Source organism: Tiliqua scincoides, chromosome 2 (genome assembly GCF_035046505.1).
Source record: "Tiliqua scincoides isolate rTilSci1 chromosome 2, rTilSci1.hap2, whole genome shotgun sequence".
NCBI lineage: Eukaryota > Metazoa > Chordata > Lepidosauria > Squamata > Scincidae > Tiliqua > Tiliqua scincoides.
In genome coordinates, this window is record NC_089822.1 from 154,769,925 (window position 1) to 154,791,317 (window position 21,393).

At 43.6% G+C, this 21,393-nt stretch overlaps 1 protein-coding gene across 8 annotated transcripts in view; it reads right to left on the reverse strand.

The window, feature by feature from the left end:
• Window positions 1-5,955: 5,955 nt before the first annotated feature.
• Window positions 5,956-21,393, reverse strand: part of EPN3 (epsin 3) — a 39,971-nt gene continuing 24,533 nt past the window's right edge. For 3 of the 8 annotated variants that reach the window (XM_066614488.1, XM_066614489.1, XM_066614490.1), the window contains exons 4-10: window positions 14,587-14,670; window positions 13,654-13,758; window positions 12,242-12,419; window positions 10,655-10,966; window positions 10,068-10,172; window positions 8,863-9,090; window positions 5,956-8,310 (exon numbers count right to left, since the gene is read on the reverse strand). In XM_066614488.1, the coding sequence (XP_066470585.1) occupies window positions 7,979-8,310; window positions 8,863-9,090; window positions 10,068-10,172; window positions 10,655-10,966; window positions 12,242-12,419; window positions 13,654-13,758; window positions 14,587-14,670 (1,344 nt within the window). In that variant the 3' untranslated portion in view covers window positions 5,956-7,978. The remainder of the gene's footprint in view (window positions 8,311-8,862; window positions 9,091-10,067; window positions 10,173-10,654; window positions 10,967-12,241; window positions 12,420-13,653; window positions 13,759-14,586; window positions 14,671-21,393) is intronic. The other 5 variants (XM_066614494.1, XM_066614491.1, XM_066614493.1 and 2 more) reach the window with 5 other exon arrangements.

Here is a 21,393-nt window from a genome sequence, read left to right on the forward strand (position 1 = left end):
CCCCCAAGTAATAACAGAGGCAAGAAACCATGAGGTTGGAAAGCAGAACCAGGCAAGAGTTTTCTCCCACCTCCCTGGTCTTTTGCAAGGTAAGATCCCCCTTGGGCTCTGCCTCCTGCTCTCCTTCAGCCAATGAAAATGCCCATAGTTTGTCCAATGATTATTGGTTCCTTCCTTCCTATCAGAGATGGGGGGAAAGAGCTCACTCCTGCCTCCCCCCCCCCATTTCATTAACCCTTTCCTATGGGCTGGAACTCCCTGCTGCTGCCCTTGCTGGCCCCACGAGGTTTTCCACGTGGTGAAAATGGTAAGCAAGCACCCCCAGACATAGGCAGACATGAGTCAGTGCATGTGGGAATGAGTGCTGGGGGCCTGACCTGAGCCTTTTTCAGAGCCTTCCACGCTTGCGACTCATGAGTCACTCCAAATCACGCATTTTCGTGACTCAAGTCCAAGTCACTTGACTTGAGTTCCCAACACTAGCACTATAATATTAAATAGGGCTTACTCCCAGGAAAGTGTGTGTAGGATTGCAGCCTTTGTGGTGGGAGAGAATAGACTTGCCTGGGTTTTTTAAATATAGGTATTTAGAGTGAAAGGACTAGGATATGAAATGAGGTTGATGTTAACTAGGGCTTCTTCCCAAAACCAAACAAAGCAAGGTTCTACCCTTAAATTGTAAATTGAAACGTAAGTGTATTACAGTGAGAGGTATTGGCTGGACTGCTGAGATAGCAAGTGATAAGTAAGAACAGGAAACTGCTCAAGAAATCAAAGATGCTATCGCTTGAACTACTATTTGAATTAGGTTGTTAAAATAACAAATTCTGCCTGAGATATTGCTTGATTATGAAGCTATTGTTGCTGCTTTGCGTTTTGCAGTTAAGATTTCAATTTTTGACCAACGACTCTTGCTTATTTTCAAGATATTAATTGGACATGAACAATCACATTTCCCATCACACACTGGCACTTTTCACCCATCTGTTGCAAGTTTTGTAAACCATTCTTTAATATTTGTCAGCTGAGGTGGCACAAGTCCAAGGAGAACGGAGTGGCTTGAAGTTGCTCTGCGCTGCTCAGGGAATGAGGTTGGGATCCAGCATAACTGCCGGGTTATGCTCTTGCAGCCCTGCCTCTCGCTCCTCCCTGTAGTCCCCTGCCCGCTCTCCCCCTGGAACGCCTCCCTCCCACTTCCTCCCCACCCTCCCCAGACCCCTGCATCGACCAAGCTTGGCCAACGCAACCCTCCCACCCCAGGTCTGCACGAAGGCTGCATCCAGCCTTCGTGGGCTGGCATGAGTCCCTGTGCTGGCCCAGCCAACTCCTGAGGAGGCGCAAACGTGCTTTACGGCATGTTTGTGACCCTCCTGAGCCAGCACAAGGGACTTACACCAGCCTAACAGAGAGTTATGATTGCACCCACAGTAGCACAAGCCTGTGCATGTCTACTCAGAAGTAAGTTCCAACAAGTTAAATGAGATTTACCCCCAATAGGATTGCAATATATAGGGTTGCAGACTAAGTAAACTGGTATTCCCTCCATCTCTCCTTTGCAATGAGAGAACTCTAGGCTGGCCTTCCGTACATGGCTCTTGTGAGGATTATGTGCAGCCTACTCCTGCATGCTTCAGACTTATTGCTGGCTCTGAGTGTTGCAAAAGTGCTGTAAGTCACTCCAGCACCAGCAATAAGGATGCTGGGCCGGCACTGAGGCCAGCACCAGTCACTGCTGGGCTTCAGTCCCAGAATGACCTGTCACTAGAGCATCGAGCAGTAAGTTTCCCACAGGCAGCAGGCAAGGTTTTTCAGGAAGGCAGGAGGCAGTGGAATGGGGCAGAGGAAGGTTGTACCATGGGGCAGACTGGGCCCAGGAGATGGGTGGGGATAGCAGCAGAGTTTGCCGCCAAATCCAATGCTCCATCCTGAGCCAAAAACCTGACATGGGTCTCTGGTTCTGTGCCCCCTGAATTAGATGGTGCAGATCCGAGGAGACCCATTGGAGCTACCATTGCTCAACCAGGGATAAAGGAGTTTGTTCCCTTACCTCAGGGAGACTTCCAGCTACTTCCCTGGCCCCATAGGTTACAGCAGAGAAATCAATTGGTGATGAATCATTTAAATAAATAATATGCAATGGGAGGCTGAGGTGAGCAGATCAACCAGAAAGATTGTTGTGGCATTCAGTGGACAAAAACTGTACTTCCAGCTGTCTTCTTTCAGCAACCTCTTCTGAGAGCAAGAGCCCCCTGTTGGTAGTATGGTGGCAACTCTCCTCTTGTTCCCTTGCATTTAGCAGGGGAGTTGCATTCAAGCTGCCATTGTACCTATGAAAGCTGGAAAGCAACACACTGAGGGCCCAATCCTATCCAACTTTTCAGCACCGGTGCAACCACAATGCAGCCCCAAGGTAAGGGAACAAATGTTTCCATACCTTTAGGAGGCCTCTGTGACTGCCTGCCCACCACAGGATGCAGTCTGTGCCCCATTTGATAGGATTGGGCCTGAGGAAGCCAAATTCTGCCAGTGTTGGCTGAAACTTCAGGAGGGTGGAGGCACAAGAAACACATACTTCAAATTTTATAGCCAAAAACCATAGTCTGGTAATCCCTTCATTAGGATCAGCCAAAACAACGCAGAGTTTTGGGTTCTCCAGAAGTCTTCATTAGGGTAGAGTGACACCAAAAATTGGCAAGGGGGTGGAAGGGAAAAAGGCTGATGATAGTGCAGTAGCTCCCAATGAGTGCAGTTTATAAGAGTCCTAATATGGGGTAGACATTGATTTCAGGATGCATGTGTAGGGCTACAGGGACCAAAAATGGCATTGGCTGCTCCTCCATTTTTAGAAAATATAAAATACAGCTGCTGGTTTTACATTTATCTGTTCTCTGGGGAGTTGCCAAGGAAGCATTCATTTCCCCAAACTTGTATGTCAGCATCTTATTGATAGGATTTAAATTCCCCAGTGCTTAGAACTGAGAATTCAGGATTTGTTTGCTGATGCCTGGGCAAAAAGAGAGCTAATTAACATAATCTGATCTAGCACAAGAGTTTTTATTTTATTTAGCTCTTGCCAAGCCTGTCTTGACTGATGGAGATTTTGCAGGGGAATGGCAGTGGGCATATGCCATTTATGATAAAGGCTTTGAACAAGAGAAATTGGAATAGCATTCAGTGTCTCAGAGGACCAGGCCATAAAAAAAAACACCTTCCCACCCTGAGAGGCAGCCTGAAATAGTCCCCTCCCCACCTCACTTGCTTTATGCTTTGTATTGATGATCACTCAGCTGCACAACATAGGTTAAATCACTGCCTCTCCATCTCTGACGGTTGGAATTGTGGCCAGCATTTCTGATGTAAACCTATACTACATTCACCTGACATGCGAGGAGTGTCCATGCCATATGCCAGTTTGTGGTGGTGTTCGTGATGTTGTTAGAAAAGGGTAGATGAGACAATTTCTAAGAGTGCAGTATTAGTACTTCAGAACATATGTGGCTGCATAGGGGCATGTCTGTGCAGGGTATGGGTGCCCTCACACACACACTGAAAATGGTAATGTAACTTAAAATGTGTGGTAACTACTTTTTCCTGGGTAGTATTAGGAAATTATTATTTATTATTATTTTATTAATTTATATCCCGCCTTTATGCCCAAAGGGCACACAAGGCGGCTTACAGCAATTAAAAATACAACATTAAAAACAATAATTCAAACAATTTAGCAATAATTAATAAATCTAAACCACAAACCCCATGGATCCTCATATAAAAAGCAAGAAAGCCAGCCAGCCTGTCAGCAGCTGGAGTCAACCTAACATGACCTACCTCCTTGTCTGAGATAGGAATTCCTTCCTTGGAATTGTGGTGGTGGGATCCATTTTTTAAAAATAGAATGCTGGAGGGATTAGGGTAGGATTAGGGCAGGAGTGGAATGTGTATGTGGGGGGAGGGGGAAACCAAAGCAGATGTCCACCATTTGTAAGAATCACCAACAAAAATGCCAGTTCCACTTAAATTTAATAGCCAACTTTCAATTCCACAGCAATTAAACATTGAACTGGAAGTTAGAAATTGTTCCTGTGACTCTGTCAGTGTAGATGTTCTTAAATATTTATAGCATAAATTCATGGCCAAGAGTGTGTCTGCTTCATAGCGCCAAAGATGGATCTGTTTGGGTGGAGCAGGGTTAGGGGTAATGCAGCCTTGCATGGCTTGATAATGCACATATGTGACACCTCTCAGAGGGGTTGACCTCTCTAGGCCTGGAGAGTTTGAGCTCTTTAGTACAGCCTCACTGTGTCTCCCCAGTCTAATGCCAGTCATTGTGGCTGGCATGAGAGAGAAGGCTGCTTTTGAACCAAAAATCTCAGATAGGATTACTGCTGCACAGAAGAACATGCATTACTTCTCCCGTCACCTATGCAGGCAGGCAATAAACAACAGCCATGGAAATGTCACAAGGCATGAAAGGGCATTAATTTACCAAGCACTAACATCTGTTCCATCAAATTAATCTGAAGGGAAACTACAGGCCAGACAGAAAAGATCCTCAGTGTGGCTCTCAATAGACATGCAGGCTACTCAAACGCAATTTAAAACAAAACCACAAGGACCTCCTACTCTGGAGGTCACTTTACTTGCTGAGGACAGGAAAATAGAGTGACTGCTCCAGAAGGTGCCTTGATTCATCAGAGGAGCTGTTTCCATACTCTGTTACCAACAGTGGTTTAGGGCAAGATGAAGGTCACAAGCAGGGCATGATGGAGGAAGTTGTTCTGTGTTGCTAATCTGAAGTCTATAATGTAGGTTCCAGGACTACCTCTAACCCTTTTCAAAAATCACCTATGCTGTCAGAACACAACAGGGCAATTAATTCAGACTTTCCGTTTTCAAAATGATTTTAGTAACGAAACATGTGATACTAGCATGCATGGATGTGATTGGTGGAAGCTGGAAACATGCAAATAAATTATCTACAAAACATTCAAGGGGAGGTGATGTTTAGGTTTAAAGATTTCTGGTTGCAGTTATTTGATGTTTTCTTACATTAGATTTTAGATGGCTCCATACAGTCTCTGATGTCCAGAAGAGAGGCCTGACTCTGAAATGTTCATTGCTTTCCAGCTGCAGTAGGTATAGCAGCCAGGTATAATATGCTGACAAAAAAGGCAGAAAGTCACCTACTATTGTTTTCTGAAAAAAAGCTGTCTCAAAAAATTTACTTCAAATTGTTGTGCAGCCCTCTTTAGTTCAAAAAAATATGCAGAATACCACCGTTGGTGGTCCTCTTGCAGCACAATGGAGGCAGGGAACTATGCCTAATGCAGTAGTGCCATCCAACACAATGGAGTTTAGGAACACCTGACCTGCAAGTGCAGTGCCTCAAATTAAGACCTTACTGGTGTTGGGACTCCTAAACAAATTTGGGATGCTCTTTACAAACATTTTGCCCCGCCAAAAGCATTCTGAGTAGTGCTAACAGGGCAGAAGTGTCTGCTGGGGGGTAGTAGGAAGTATTGCCCTCACTCTGGCTTGATTTCATGACATAATCATGGGGCCAGATCTGGTTGCTTAAATTGTTATCACCTGTTCCTACTGAGGGTGTTGCTGTAATGCTGAATTGGCTTCATGACATTGTTATGTAGCCAAATTATGATTTGCTAGCTAGGCGATGGCATCAACATGCTGGCTATGTGATGCCTGACTGACTGGGATCATGTAGTCAGAAATAAGAACTCCTGGTTAATAGAACAATAAAAGCTGAAGTAGCTGCCAGGAGTGACAGCAAACAATCATAGAAGAGGTAAGCATTTTGGCTTAACTTTTTTTTACTACTCCTCCCCAGCTCCTCTAATGCTAAATATGTTCAGGCCTAGTCAGGACCCCTGTGCTCAACCAAAAGGGAAAGTTTAACCTGTAAATGGAATTCCTCATGAAATGTGAAACATCAAGCACATCTGAACACTTTATTGACTTTTTTTTTTCCTACGTTCCATTCTAGCCAGAAATTCTGTATTCGTATGGTGACTGCTGTGTTGATACTTAAGCATAGGTAATGAAGCCCCCAGGATTGTACCACCTGGCTCTCTGTGTCTGGCTCTTATTCACATCCCAACTTGGGCCTATTCCTTTGGGAGCAGTGCTCCACAACCATCTTGTCCTGCAGATGCGACTTATATTGGTATGCTAAAATCCTAACTTAAGACACAGCTGGTAATTGGGATATTAACTTCATGCTGTACATTCACTCCTCCCCCATTCCAGGTCATTGGTTTCCAGCATGTCCATTAATATCCTGGAAGGATTTCATAGGGAGAAGCTGGTTGGAAATGAAAGATAAAGAAATCTATTCAGGTTTTCCCAGTTCATTTAAGTAGGTCTGACCTCCAATCAATTGTCCCAGTGCAACTCTGTTCAATAATTCAGTGTATTTCTCACAGACAAGGGCCCCTGAAATCTTATTGTGCTTATCTTATCATTTGTCTCCATTAATGTGGTACAGATTCTTCTCCTGGGCTTCACACAACTCATTCAAGTGTTTCTTGACTATGGAGCATGTACTTCTTGGTGCATTCCTCATGTTCAGGAATTCTACATTTTGGAGTTTAGGGCTTGGGAGGGAAGGACATCAGAAAGAACCTGTTGCCAAGTAGCTAAGATGTCATCTAACATGGAGGCAGGTGAGAGACCAGATTCCCCAACCAAGTATTGAAAAATAATTTGGATCAAAGTAGGCAGGAGCAAAAGATCAGAGGTGTCAGCTACCAAATGGAGGAACATCTGGCAGAAATGTGGACAATGCCAGGAATTGTGGGCTTCTACTGTAAACTGAGGTGGCTTCTTCAGTATCCTGAGCATTTCCATTGGTGGCATTTTAAATTAATTTTCTTAAAAAGGCAAATTTCATTTTCTAGCTTCCCCAGGTATTGTCCCTTTCCAACAATTTTTCTGCTAAAGATTTGAGAGGTTGATCAGATTTCCATCAGTCAGGTAACTGGAGTTCTTCAATCTGTTGCGCTCCCACCCCTTAATCGGCAAATCCTCCCTCACATCTCTAAACCATACAAGTATTTAATTTCCCAGTCTTTTAATCTTAACCCACACACAAGTGGGGTTTTCCCCCCACTTGTTCCACCCAGCCTCATTCTTGGTTCTGGCAACAAATGTGAAAAGAAATGTATAATCCCTACTCCACACACTGTAAGCAGAATAAGGGATGCAGAAGAATAAGAATGTTTATACAATTTGTCTAATTTCCTTTTTTTTTTCTTTTACTTTCATGAAATCTGGGTTTTCTACTTGCAGGCTTTGAATGTTTTCATAGTGCGACTGGATGACAATAGCAGCTGAGGAAAAGATTTCCCTTAGTCAGTGATTCAGTGAAGGTAACTGCCAAAAGATACACAATTTCTTCTTTGATTTAGCAATGCTATACTTGTTGAGCTGTCTGTGAGACTGTGCTCCGTCATGCATGCAGTATAGCTGCAAGCTTTGGCAAAAGTTCATGTGTTTTCCATGCAGGTTATAAAATAATCTTCCCTTCCCACTGAAAGGATAACCTTTAGGAGTTTATTTCTATTTTATCTTTATCTCTGTGTGTGCCAACATCAAACCACTGGAGAACAGAGACCCTTGAATATAAAAAGCCCTTCTTAAGGAGCCTCCCATCTCCTTTGTACTCATCAATGCCATGCCAGCTGGTGCCAGGAATGTCCCGCTTGCCATCAGAGACAAACTCAATTCAGCATTCAACACGATAGTGTGGCTGGTTCTTCGCTGACTCTTCAAGCAAGGAGGTTCATGCTAATGCAGTCTCTTTGGCCTGGGCAGGAACGAGAAGAAGAGCTTCCAGGGAGATGTTTCCTCCATCACAACTAACAAGCCAATGCCCACAAGGCCTTTCCATGGGAGGATTTCTATAACAGCTGGGAAAGGGGCAAGTCTTCTCAGAAAAGTCTATCAACAAAGAGTCTTCTCAGAGGAAAGGGTTCATACTGCCTTGGGAAGGTAGAGGAGGAGGGGGAGGACCTGAGCCAGACAGTGGTAGAAGAGGTTGTGGCAAGTTGCCTGGTAGGTCTGGGAAAGGCCCTGCTCCGGCTTGGGGAAAGGCACTCATGGAGGCTGGGAGGGTCATTGCTGCGGGGATGCTACTGAGCGGAAGAGGAAGGGAAGCACTGTAGGTCATGGAGTTCATGGTCAGGCCCATAGCTACGCCAGGTACTGGGGAGCTGGTCCGCATCTGGTTAAGAGTTGGTTTGGCATGGTCAACGACATTGAATGGATTGGTGGGAGAAGGTGTGCTGAGACCTGGAAGAAAGAAAAAAGAGACCTTATCACAGGTTTTATCAGGAATATAGCATGTGATGTCCAAGATCTTAAGCCCCCCCCCCAACTCTGCACAAAATGAGGGCGTTTCACAACAAAAGAATCCAAGGTCATTTTAATGTTAAACGAAAAAGAGATATTGAATCTGTGTTACTGAGGGTATGCATTTTGCCATGTGCGTCCCTGGAAGTTGGTTTCAAGTGGTGGCAGGCAATGGAACAAAAGAGTTACTGGGAGTCAAACAGAGAAGATACAAACACTGTCCCCGCAAGCTGCAAATAGTTTGCCTAGGATATGGCAAATATCCTAGTACATGGCACTGTGAATTTTCTGACAAGGACTGATGCTGGCGAAGAAATGAGCCCAGTAAAATGAAGCAAAGGGTCAGTCTGGAAGCCCTAGGGTGGGGGCTTGAGAGGAGATGGTGCCGTGGGGAAGGGTTGCTCTAGGATGAATACTGGCCAAGACAGGTTAAAAAAATCATCTGGAGGCCCTTCCACAATGTTCCGTGAACCTTCTCTTTCTATGACCTACCTGCCAGGAATGGATTACGAGACTTCAAGCTCTGGGGGGTTGTGACCAAGGAGTCCAAATTCACCAAGGAAGAGGCATTGGGGCCGAGAAAGGCTTCTGGAGTTTTGCTATCTCTTTTCTCCTTTGAATTGGGAAGGGACTCTTCTAAACCTGTAATATCAAAAACGTCCTTATTCTTGACTCCGTTCTCTTTGGTGCTTGGAATAAGGTCACCAAACAGGTCCACATCTATCGACAATGAGAGAGAAAGAGGGAAAGAATGGTTGGAATAAGGTCACCAAACAGGTCCACATATACTAACAATGAGACGGAAAGAGGGAAAGAGTGGTGTGTAATTGCTTATCTTTAAATTTAACTTTATGGCACGCCCAAAGTTTCTTGCATCATGCTACCTTTCCACTAGAATCCTTTGCTCTTGGAACTCCACCATTTTTAGGCCTTCAAAGAATCTCCTGCTGCTGCTGCAGGTCTTTGCATGGTCTTCTGTGCTAATCCTAAGGAGATGTTTTTATATGATATTTTTCTTCTACATGTAGAAGTTTGTGAGTTCAGTTCCCAACATATTCAGTTAAAAGGAACTAGGTTATCACAACTGGGAAAAGTTCCTGCCTAAGGCCCTGGAGAGCAGCAGCTAGTAACAACAGACTCGGTATTAGGCAGTGTTTGCATAATTTTCCTTTTGCTTGGAACTGCCTTCCCTTAAACACATGCCTTGTGTCATCACAGTCTCATCCTTCAAATCCCACTTTAAAGCTTCCTCTTCCCTAAAGCCATTTACTCAACTCTGTTGCAACATGAGATTGCCCCCCAGAAAAGTTTCACAGATAACACGTTCCGATGTCATTTTGTCTGTGAATCCAGACATGGAATCACTTTTTCAAAATTACGGTGTCTTGTGAGTTCTCAGGGTTACGTCAGAATCAAGCCCTGCCCTACTGCAAGTGGACAGCCAAATGCTAATGTTCTAACAGTGAAACATGCTCACTATGTGTGATAAATGGAGCCAGACCAAGGACGTGTATATTTTCCAGGATGTAGAGGTAGGTGTTGTATTTATCTCTGTGGTGATTATCAAATTATGGGCTCAAAGTGATGTCTAGAAATGTGCATAGAGGACCTATTGGAAAAAGGCAGCAGTTGTTCCAAGGCTACCTAAATGCTTCTTGTAACTGCCTTTCCCTTGCATCCCTTAAACCATCACTTACCTACAGGGCTGTTAGATTTCACAGATGATGAAGCCTGGGTGTTGACATGCTCTGGCTGATCCACTTGTTCTGGCTGTTTTGCAAACAAGTCAAAATTTGCGTTGCCTGTGGATGAACAGAGAAGTTCAGCCAGGTTGAAGACCCACCCTTATTAGAAGCCCACCTAGATGGGCTGGCCCTCAGAACCTTCTAATGCCAGTTAACTGCCATGGAGTTCCTCCCCCATTCACCAATAGGGAGGCTGAAAGGGGCTGCTGCACATTCTCATCCCTGAAAAGCTCTGTGAGGGCACTTCATCGCTTTTCCCCAGGACCTCCAGCAACCTGGCACTAGCACTGCACCTGTACATTGGCATCTCCTTCATCTAGTTTTAAAAGAAAGCCAGAGAGAGCTTGCTTCATAGTTTGCCACTCCAGTACTTGCCTGGAGACAACTGCTACTCAACCTAATTGAGCAGACAATACATTAAGGTTGCCTAAAGTAAGGAGAAAATTATAGTCCCATAGACACAAAGAAAGAGAATGAAAACAGTAATTTTCCAGATTAAATACTCTTGGAAATGGCTAGCAAAAATGAGCTTCTCTTACTGGCTATGGAAGGCATATCAGTAGAGCCTCCCCAGGGATCGGCAGCAGAAGTAGCAGCTGCAGAAATGGGAGCAGGTGGTGAGGATTTCCCCCAGGGGTCTGTAGATGAGACACTGGAAGAGAGGGATTTCATCCCCCATGGATCAGAGGAGGAGGCCGAAGAAGAGACATGAGGAAGATTCCAGGGTCCTGGAGAGGCTTGATTCGTAGAAGATGTTGCCTGACTCATAGGATCCACAGAGGGTATGGGTACCCAAGGATCTGCAGTGGGACCCCAGGATGTTCCTGTTGATTCTGCAGTGGGTTTGGTATCTGAAGGAAGGAAATAGTGATGGAGTTTAACTGGGGAAAGTGCAAAGTGAATTAAAATGCCATTGTTCAGGATAACACAAAGCAGAAAGAAAAATAGGCTAGACAGAAAATGAACAAAAGAACAGGTATGTAAAGAAGTTAAGAGCAAGTGAATGAAGACAGATGGCAACATTAGGGGTTTCCTGTGGTTGCATTTAATTATTTTTCACTTTTTTTTTACCACTCCTCTCCTAAGGAGCTCAGGGTGGTATACATGGTTCCTTCCCTCCTTTTGTCCTCACAACAACCATGTGAGGTAGGTAAGGCTAAGAGATAGTGATTGGCCCAAGGTCACCCAGGAAGCTTTGTGGCTGAGTGGGGATTTGAACCTGGATCTTCCAGGTCTAAGTTCAACTCCCAAACCACTACACCATCTCGGCTCTTAATTAAAGTGATTTAGGGTGCAATCCTAACCAACTTTCCAGCACTGGCATAGCTGTGGCAGTGGGGCATGTGCTGCATCCAGCAGTTGGGGGGAAGTCATGGAAGCCTCCTCAAGGTAAGGCAATGTTTGTTCCCTTACCTAGGAGTTGCATTGCCTTTATGTCAGTGCTGGAAAGTTGATTAGGATTGCAGCCTCAACTGATTAAAATTAAAATTATGATCTCAGTTTCTTTAGTTGATTGATTATATGAGGTTTAATCAATTCTACGTAAATACCTCAGAAATGGGATAAGGTATCATTTTTCATTTCTAAGCGATGCACACGTATGACACAGAAGGCATCATCTTGGGAAAAAAACAAACATTCCATCCTGAGAGGGAAAGGGGAAAATACTTTTTCAAAAATGATGCTTATTACCTAAATTTTTTGTAAATATTTGTAATAAAGTACTTGCAAGTAATGTTGTAATAATAATTAAAAAAAACTTGCTGCCTGATTAAGAGCTGATACACAGCCCAATCCTAACCAATGTTCCAGCACCGATACAGCAAATAAATACTCCTTAACCTTGAAGAGGCCTCTGTGACTGCCCTCCACCACCACAGGATGTAGTGTGCATCCCATTGGCTTAGCTGCATTGACGTTAGAAAGTTAATTAGGATTGGGCTGACAAAAGATCAAAAAGAATTGAACCAATTAATCAACTAAAGGTTAGAACTTTAGACAGAACCCTGTAACAACAAACCAGGGGTTAATGTTTGCCATCATGTTTGCTTCTGTGCAAGCAGGAGTGCAATAGGAGAAAGTAAAAAGCAAGGTGAAAGGAGGAAAAAAGCTGCAAAGCTTCTTACTGTTATGCTCCCAAGAACTGGACAAGGATAGAGCCGGAGGAGACAAGGCCATGTCATGGTTCCAAACCTCAACAGATCGAGTGTTACCCCCACCTGGAATATCCCATGGGTCAGCTGAAGTGTGGGCAGAAGTTACTGATCCTGGTCCAAAAATGTCTACCAGCTCCAACACAGAAGACTAGAAAGAGACAGAAGAATAAAAATCTATTAGGACCCACAGATATCTGGCATCTGAATGGTTCCACTCATGCCTAGAGTACAGTATGTTGTGAGTTCAAGATCCATTAGCAAAGCAGATGATGTTTCCTTGTTCTCTCCAGGCATCATGATGTGATTACTTCTTTTCTTAAATTGAGAGTTTAAGAAGTAAGAGTCCATGCCATAATGCTCTGTGTGAGAATGATCTGTAGATACAGGGTGCTCTTATATTGTCAACACTACCATCCTCCTGTGAGAGGGAAACCACTTGGGCACTCCAAGTAAGTAATTCATTGCTTAACAGGATCTTTGTGCCATTAATAAATAGAAATGGTACTGTGTACTTAGATCCAGGACAAGTGAAGCAGCAGGAGCTGCAAAAGCCCATTTTTTCATGCCTTTTATCTTTTAATTCTGCCCTGAGGGAAGAAAAGGAGAAGAGGGAGCCTGTAACACCAGTTCCCATGGAGCCCAGCACTCTGAAAGTTTTGTTGTAATATCGTATTTTGAGAACATTTTGTAATACACCTTGGGCATTTGCTTTGGCAAGGGAATGGCAGGGTATACATATTCTTCAAATACATAAATAAATAAATTCAAGAGTTTCCGTTCTTACTCTACCTTCACAACTTGGAATGCCACAGAGAGGCGGTGCACAACAGTTTGGAATCATGAAAAACCCTGCTGCGTATGTAGTGAATGCCATCTCGAGGAATTTAAGCACTGAAATCAGTGGCATTAAATCCTACTGAAAACAGTGGCATCCAAAGAAGCAGGGCAGCACTTCAGTCTCAATGACTTTTGTTTTTTGACAGTTCTCTGAATTTCTGCTTGATTGAACCCAACGGTTTTACTCGTACAAAGCCCAAACTTGCAACCACAATAAATCACAAAACTTCAGTCAAGTAAGTTACGGTGAAATGAAGTGCCTGAAATCATTTCTGGGCTCAGAACCCTTACAAATCCAGTTTCATAGCAGGATCCAGACCCTGCAGCAACTTGTGCCAATCGCAGTTAGTCATGCACATACAAGCAACATTCTCTAGCAGTGAATTAGGAGGACTCTAACACCAAGCAACCCAGTATGCAATTCCATTTTAATTAGAAGCTTTTTTGGAACTTCAGAGAAAGAGTGGGGGGGGGGAGTACAAATTTGTACACTTAAGAGATAGCTATTTCTGCATCACTGCCAGCCAGCGGAGGGTGCTTTATACCTGATTTTTCTTTGTCTTCTGGTCTTCCTCATCCTCTCCACCTAGGTGGCTCTCTTCCAGTGCCCTCTGTAACAGTGAATTTTCTCCTTGCCATGCCCTAACTTCCTGCAATCACAACAAACAATGCACAGGCCTGAGTTGAGCACAAGGAAGATGGTGGAAGGATTACTTGCCATTGACATCAGTCATCACTTAGGTGATGCCGCATGTACTACTACTACTGGCAACCTTAATTGAATTGTCAGATACACTGCATATCCCATGTTAAGCACTCCGTTAGGAATAGTTAGTTTTTAGAACTGTGAAAGTTAAAGTTATCAGCCAGTGAAGAACCCAAAGGTGAAAGGAAAAGCTGGGGATGGGGTGAGGTCTAGAATTCGCTCATCAAAAAATCCCTCAAGTTCTGTGGACAGGGATAGGTTGCAGTCCTTTGCAGACTTCCTTTACAGTAAGCCCCACTGAGCTCAGTGTGTCTTACTTCCAAGAAAATACACTTGGGACTGGGCATCATATTATGAAAAGAGACACATGTGCACATGTTGACTTGGCATAATTGTTCTGATGGTCAAACTTGAGTTTTGGCCAATTCCAGAATGGTCTGGGATTAGAGGAGAAAGACAGGGAAAACCCATCTCAGTTGCTCTTCTTTCTGAGTCTCTGAAACTCCCCACCTGAGCCAAGATTTCTTTCACAACTATTAGAACTAGAAATTTAATTAGTTTGCACATTGATGTTTTTCAGGATTCCAACAAGCTATCCATTTCTGAGGCTTGTAGCAGGCCAACAGATGTGCAGAATTTCTAGACCCTTCTGGATTCAGCAGCATTGTCTCAGGAAGATGCGAAGCTAGGCAAAAAGCTGCCCCGTTTACAGAGGCATGAATTCAAGAAGAGGAAAGTTAAAGTGCCCTTTCACCACCTGGGCTTGGGGTACCTTCTCGTGCTCCTGTTTGCTCAGGGTTAGCGCTATCTGTAATTGCAAATCTTCATCGGTGCTGGAAACTGGAGGAAGTGGCTGCTGACAATGAAGGAGAATTGGGTAAAAGTCTGCTCTGGCGTCAGGGCTCCATCAATGATTTATACTGGGTTAATGTTCTAACCCTCCCACTTCCCATCTAAGATCAAGAAGAACCGATGGTGTTTAATCCAGCCTAGTCATCTGTTTTTGCCATTTTAGCTTCTCACCTGTCTTAGGGACAAAGCCAATGATGTAAGAGATGTGTCCTTGTATGTTCAGCTTTTGCTATTTCTTTTCTTTTTAAACAGCAGCCGAGAGGTTCACACGGTCCAGGTCAGGCCAGTGGGAGACCAATGGGAAGGATTCTGTTTCCATCATGCAATGAAGTCACTATTTACTTCGGGGGGGGGGGGGACGACAACACATGGTCCTGTTCTGGATTGGGACCTGCTGTGGCCGCTTTTTCTTTTTTTAAGTTCAGAAAGATGGAAATGCAATGACACATCTCTTGTCATCTGATTTGGTCCTGAACAGCTGTCCTTTCATCCACCTTGCAATCCATCCATCCCTGTGACAGTTCCCTTTGTTCTATTTCCCTCCACCTGCCCTCCTCCACCCATCATATATTTGCAATATTTCTAGACATCCTTTCAACAACAGTGTTCATAAGGTAGTTTATAAAAAAATAAAAGCATAAGCGTAAAATGAAACCATAAGAACTGAAAAGTGCATAAAAGGACCAGCAAGAAGTCTCCAGCTGATGTCCCAAATGCCAGGGAAGAATAAGTATAAACTTCTTAGGGAAGTGCATTCCTTCAGAGCCATCACTTAACTTTGGCCTTTCCTGTGTTGAAAAGAGCCCTTTGCCACCTGTCACCTCCTCTTCCTTCTCCATAATAGAGCCTCTTTTTTGGGCTTCTTTTTTCCCATCAGCAGGGAAGGGAGAACACTTAAGATCACTGGAATTGTGTTTGCACCAAACACTAAAAACAAAACAAACAAACAAAAAAACCTCCTCAAGGTTTTCCACATGTTTAACTGGAGCATTTAGAACAGCCCAATTAATTTTCAGGGTGAGCTGGAATGGACTTGCACACTGATTAAAATGCGCAGTATTTTTTGCACTAATGTAATGTAGCCAAGACAAGAGCAGGCCACTGAACCCTGCTGGAGACCTTGTTTCCCAAGCTGCTCCCCAGTCTACACTGGATTGCCTCAGCCATTATCAAACAGCCTTGGTTCCCAGTCTGCGCAATGGTAATTTTAAGCACCTCTCACATAGGTCCTTTGTAAGGACAAATGAGATAAAGACTGGATTAAAACAATGTGTACTCTAAATGTACGGACTGCACCATGCTTTAGAACAACAGTACATTTTCAATGCCTCTTTGTCCTCTTCCTGTTAGTACTGAAGATCCTGAAAGGTTCTTGGCCACACCATGTTCTTCACTCATGTATTTCAGTGTGTATTATGTTGTTTTGAACTGCACTGAATCTGAGTCCAGGCTCCGGACCCTCTGTCTGGGGAACCTTTGGTCTCTCATTGATCCCCCTACTGCAATTATTTGTTGTTGCCCATTCACAGAGGCTTCCTCCACAGGAAACTGTAGACTTAATTTTTTCATTTCTGTGCAACACTGAACCATTTTCCATTTTTTTTCTCAAACACTTATTTCTCAAACAAACTGTATACATGCACACCAAATATACTTAGATAACAGTGTGAGGAAAAGTGTTACCTAAGGGAAGTGGGAGGGAATGGGGACTGGTTTTCGCAGATGGTTAAAAAAGAAATTCACAAATGAAATTGACCATGGCCATAAACTAGCGGAAAGGGGCACTTCCACTAATTGAAATCAATGGGCTTAAGTATGCCTACCTCCATGCTAGCTTGTGGCCCAAGGGTCAAATGTGATGACTATGTGATGGCAGTGGGTAAGTTCCAAATAGATTTGCAAAGGGTTCTGATAATGTAGGCGGATGGGAGATACGCTTAGAAGACAGACAAGGTGTCTTTTCACTTAAATATCACTAGGGTGTACATCACCCTAAATATCACTAGGGTTTACGGTGCGAGAGCTTATTGCATCACCCCATGATGGACCTCTTCCCATACCAGACCACACAGAATACATTATAATGTCATATACACAGGCAAAATGCAGAGGCATAACTAGGTTTGGTGTCATCCCCATTAACTTTGTTTATTTGTTTTAAAATATCACAGTACAGGACACCCAACAAAAAATCAGTGGCCAACTTGTTGTCACTCACAATGGAATAAGAGTTCTAGTATTAGCTCTAAGGCATTGTAATGAGAGCTGACTCATACTAACACCTTATTGGTTCCCTCCTGTGTCATAACAACACCTCACTGGCTCACAGAACAATAAGTCTCATTAGTCAGTATTGAGTCAAGGAAATTCACTTTTGTTACATAAGGCAGTGATGGTCCTCACCCCCCCCCCCCAGCAATGCCACTACCTTTTCAGACTGGTCACTGAAAACATTACTGGGGAAGGGGCTGTAGCTGAGTGGTGGAAATCTGGCTTTGCATACAGATTAAATCTCTGACATCTACAGGTAAAACTGGCAAAGACCCCTCTCTGAAAGCCTGGAGAGTCACTATAGTCAGTGTAGACCATATTGAACTAGTACTAATAATCTCACTTAATATAAGGCAGCTTTACATGGTTCTTTAACAAGACACAAACTTTTCAATACAAGAACCCAGATGTGAGGAACTTCTGTGGAATAAAAGGCAGCAGTTAACTGGATGTGACTCATCCCCTTGTACAACAAACAGGAGCATTTTCAAAAGAACACTTTAGATTCACCTTAGAATGGCTATCTTATCAGGGATGCAATGCAAGCACCCTTCAAGATAAGAGGGTGTTACACTATCACAAGAGGAAAATATTTCTTCACTGCAGATTTAAAAATAGCACTTAGATTAAATAAAAAGGAGAGAAAAATCTAAATCTAACAATAGTTCAGCAACCTAACAATTACTAAGAGGTTTTTTTTTTTTCTTCTTTAAACCTTATAGGACTTTTCAACAAAAGTAGGTGAAAAAAACCTCTGTCAAGGATGGTTTACAGATAATTAATACCACCCTGTGTCACATAATAGAGGAGAAAATGTGATTACTTCTTAAGATACTTAAAGCCACACACCTCTAGGATCACCAGACTGGTTGCTAGATGGGGTGCATATCTGCAGTGTTGTTATGCAAGACTGTCCTTTTCCTCTCACCTAGCATGGCAATTCTACTCTTCTTTTTTTTTTTGTCTGATGCTTGTGCTGGCTTCAGAAGTCCATTTCAAGCCCTCATCACAGTCAACAGAAGGAGAAAAGGAGTAGCAAGCAAGCAACCATAGCAAGAAGGGTTTGTGCATTTGCTGCATTCAGGAGGCTTTCCCTTGCCACTGAAGTGACAAACTCCTGCATATTAGGAGGTGATCCAGTAACCCCTATGCAAGAAAACAGCACCAACTTAAGGACCAACAATTAATAATGCACCAACACTTTGTCAGGGAACACTCTGAGGTGTTCTATATGTTATCTGGTGCTTAGAGCTTAGGTTTGGACCTTTAGTCAGCTGGCTGGCTTCCCAAGATAATGCAACCCGAGAGCTTGACTTGCTGCCTGCTTTGACCCTTCTGTCCTTTCTTCAGGCCAGAACTTATCAAGTATCATTGCAAAACTCAGTCCCCACAACGGAGGTCAAACAGCAAGCAAACAGACTGTGGCACCAGCAGGCACGTCTGTTTTGTTAGCTGAACAGGAAAATTGGCACCATAGTTTCTTTAGCGGCAAAAGCCAGTACTGCTGTACTATCATCACTGATGCTACATTTAGGAGCAGTAGTACTCTTAGTACTGAAGTTGCACTTTTTAATTCACAAAATGCTTCACAATAATTATTGTCTTTGGCATTGATCAAGCATTACTTGACGGCAGCTAGTTGACCATAATGACTTGTAGTCCCTGGCAGGCATGGCCATTTCCTTATGCATCAAAGTCCTATCCACAGTTCAGTGAGGCTGAGATGAGCATCATGATGCAGATGTGGATGCAAATCCAGACACACTTCTACATCTATGTCAGCTACAAGAGTCAAAGGCGATATTAGCACACAGCACTCCCTTCTTGAACCAGGGTACTTTATCTTTTCTAAGCTACATCACTGTTGACTTTCTGTGCTCTTACAAAAACTGTGCTTCTTCCTTTCATCATCATATTTGCCTACATCCCTGAGATGAAGATCTCTATATTTCTTCCATTACACTTAGGACTGTGATTGACTTGCACAAGGCCACAAGTCCATGGCAGAGGTGGGATTTGAGTCCTGGTCTCCAATAATCAAGGCCAACCATTTGTCTATTAGACTGATGCTCTGAGAATAATCAATAGGGCATGTTATTACTGTGTTGTTAAAGCTATCTACTTGTTCTCAGGCTTGCCAATGCTTGGATTGGAAACTGCCTGGAAGCCGCATGCAAGTTGCATGAAACTCCCCCAAAGAAGAGTGAGTTATAAATATAATATTAAAATCCAGCGGAAATAGGAAGGGGCAATTCAGTAATTTCCCCCTCTCTCCAGGAATCCCACTCAGACCTTGCTCATGAAACTCTGTCCAATCTGTCTCCCTTTCCCCAAATATGAATTCAAGTTTTAAAAAACACAAACAGATCTCACTGTTGTTGGACCTAGATGGTCCTCTACCCCACAAGAACAATTAGCCCATCCTCCCTGTAATCTTCTTTCTTCTGACTTAGGATATGACAGAAAGAGAGTCAGCCCCATTGAAAGAGAGTAAGCTCCATTGGAAATTAGTTCCTTAATATACTGTTTCATTGTTGGCCTAGTACAGCATGTTTTCAGGAATTCTGTGAGCTGTTTATGTTGCAACTCTGAACAATATATTACAGGCTTCCACCTTCCCAATGAATGTTAATTCTTTATCAGATGTGCCCACACACATTACAGTTTGTGGCCTCCTTTAAACAATGCTGAACTATGTGCGAGCACAAAACGCAGACAATAGAGAACCCCAAAATGCTAAGAATAGGCCTTTTTGCAGTCAAAATGTCTGACTATGCATTTATAAGACACTGCTAACAACTGTTAAATTAAATATTTCTGTGTCAACAATATATAGAGAGTTGCTGTCCTAAATCAGGGGTCCAAACTTTTTAGCACGAGGGTCGCATCATATGTCTGGTGTCAAGGGTCAGAAAAATAAATTAATAAATTTAAATAAATACACCAAGGACATCTAATATTTTCCAGATAGAAAAGGGAAACCCAGAATGAAGCCATGCTGCCCACCCTATCAGTGACAGCAGAATAAAAATAAATAAATAAAAGCAGATATATCTGATGGATGAAATGGGAAAATACCAGGGATTTGTAATATTTTCCAAACAGAAAAGGAAGACCCAGAATGAAGTCATGCTGCCCAAACCCCCACCCATCAGAGAGAGCAGAATAAAAAAAATAAGGATGAAATGAGTATTACCAAGGTACGCAAAAGGAGGCACCAGGCCTTTCCAAGTTTTTTTTTAAACAGAAATGGAACACATGGATGGGAAGCCATGTTGCCCAACCACTCAACCCTCACCCCTCCCCACTTGAGAGCAGAATCAAAAAAAGCATCACCAAGGGACAAAATGGGATGCGCCAGGCACTTACAAATTATACAATGCAGGGGCCACAATGGAGGAGTCTCTCCCACTGCTCTTGCGCTTCCGCTCAGCTCTCAGTCCCTCTATAAGGGGCATGAATCAGCAACAGCTGTGAAGGGCACGAAGCAGCAGTGGCCGCATTGTTGGGCTTGCTGGTGACAGCCACGGAGGGCATGACGCAGCAGCCACTGTGGAGTGTGGCCGCACTGGAGGGCTCTCTCCTGCTGCTCTCCTGCTACTCTCGCCGCCCATGCTTTGCGCAAGGCCTTTTATAGGCCTTGAGCTATCGCAAGATCCGAAGGTCTCACAATACCTGAAGACCTATAAAAGGCCTTGCACAAATTCAGCCCACAGCTCGCGTCTGGCAGTCACGGGCCAGTGTGGGTTCCAGTAAGTCTCTGGTGGGCCAGATGTCTGCTGGAGACTGGGAGCTCTCGGTGGGCAGAATATGAAATTCCCCCAAATCCCAAACCCCACAAATGGCCTCCAGGCTGGGTTTGGGCACTTCTTCCTAAATCATGATGACAATAAATTAAAATGTTATCACTTTTTGTACTTTATGCAAAATCCCCTGGTTCTAGTACTGTGAGAAAAGAAGAAAAGCACACTTTCTCCCCACACACACACACTATGCATAGTAAGTCTCAATCACATCCCACATCAATTGCCTGCTTTTCAGACAAAAAGCTCCAGAAGGCTATGCGCCTGGATTTCTAGGTTGAAGCGGCTAACCAGGCAAGTTTGTGAGGTGATCAGAGGCAAAGCATGGGGGCTGTGGCATGGAACAGGAGGCCTCTGCTGCTGCCACTCCATGCCCAGAAAGTAATTTGGGGGTGCCAGATCTGGCCTGCAGGTCTTGGTTTGGTGGCCCCAATCTACAATACCTTTCTTGAGGTGTGGAAACTGGAATTGGACACAGTGTTCAAAATGTGGCAGCACGATAGTTTTATATATGGGCAATTTAATATTGGCAGTATTATTCCTGATCACTTTCTTAGTAATCCCTAGAAATAGAATAGAATTCACTTTTTTTGCTGAGTCAGTGTTTTCATTGAGCTATCCACCATGCCCCTAAGATTTTTCTCTTCGTTTGT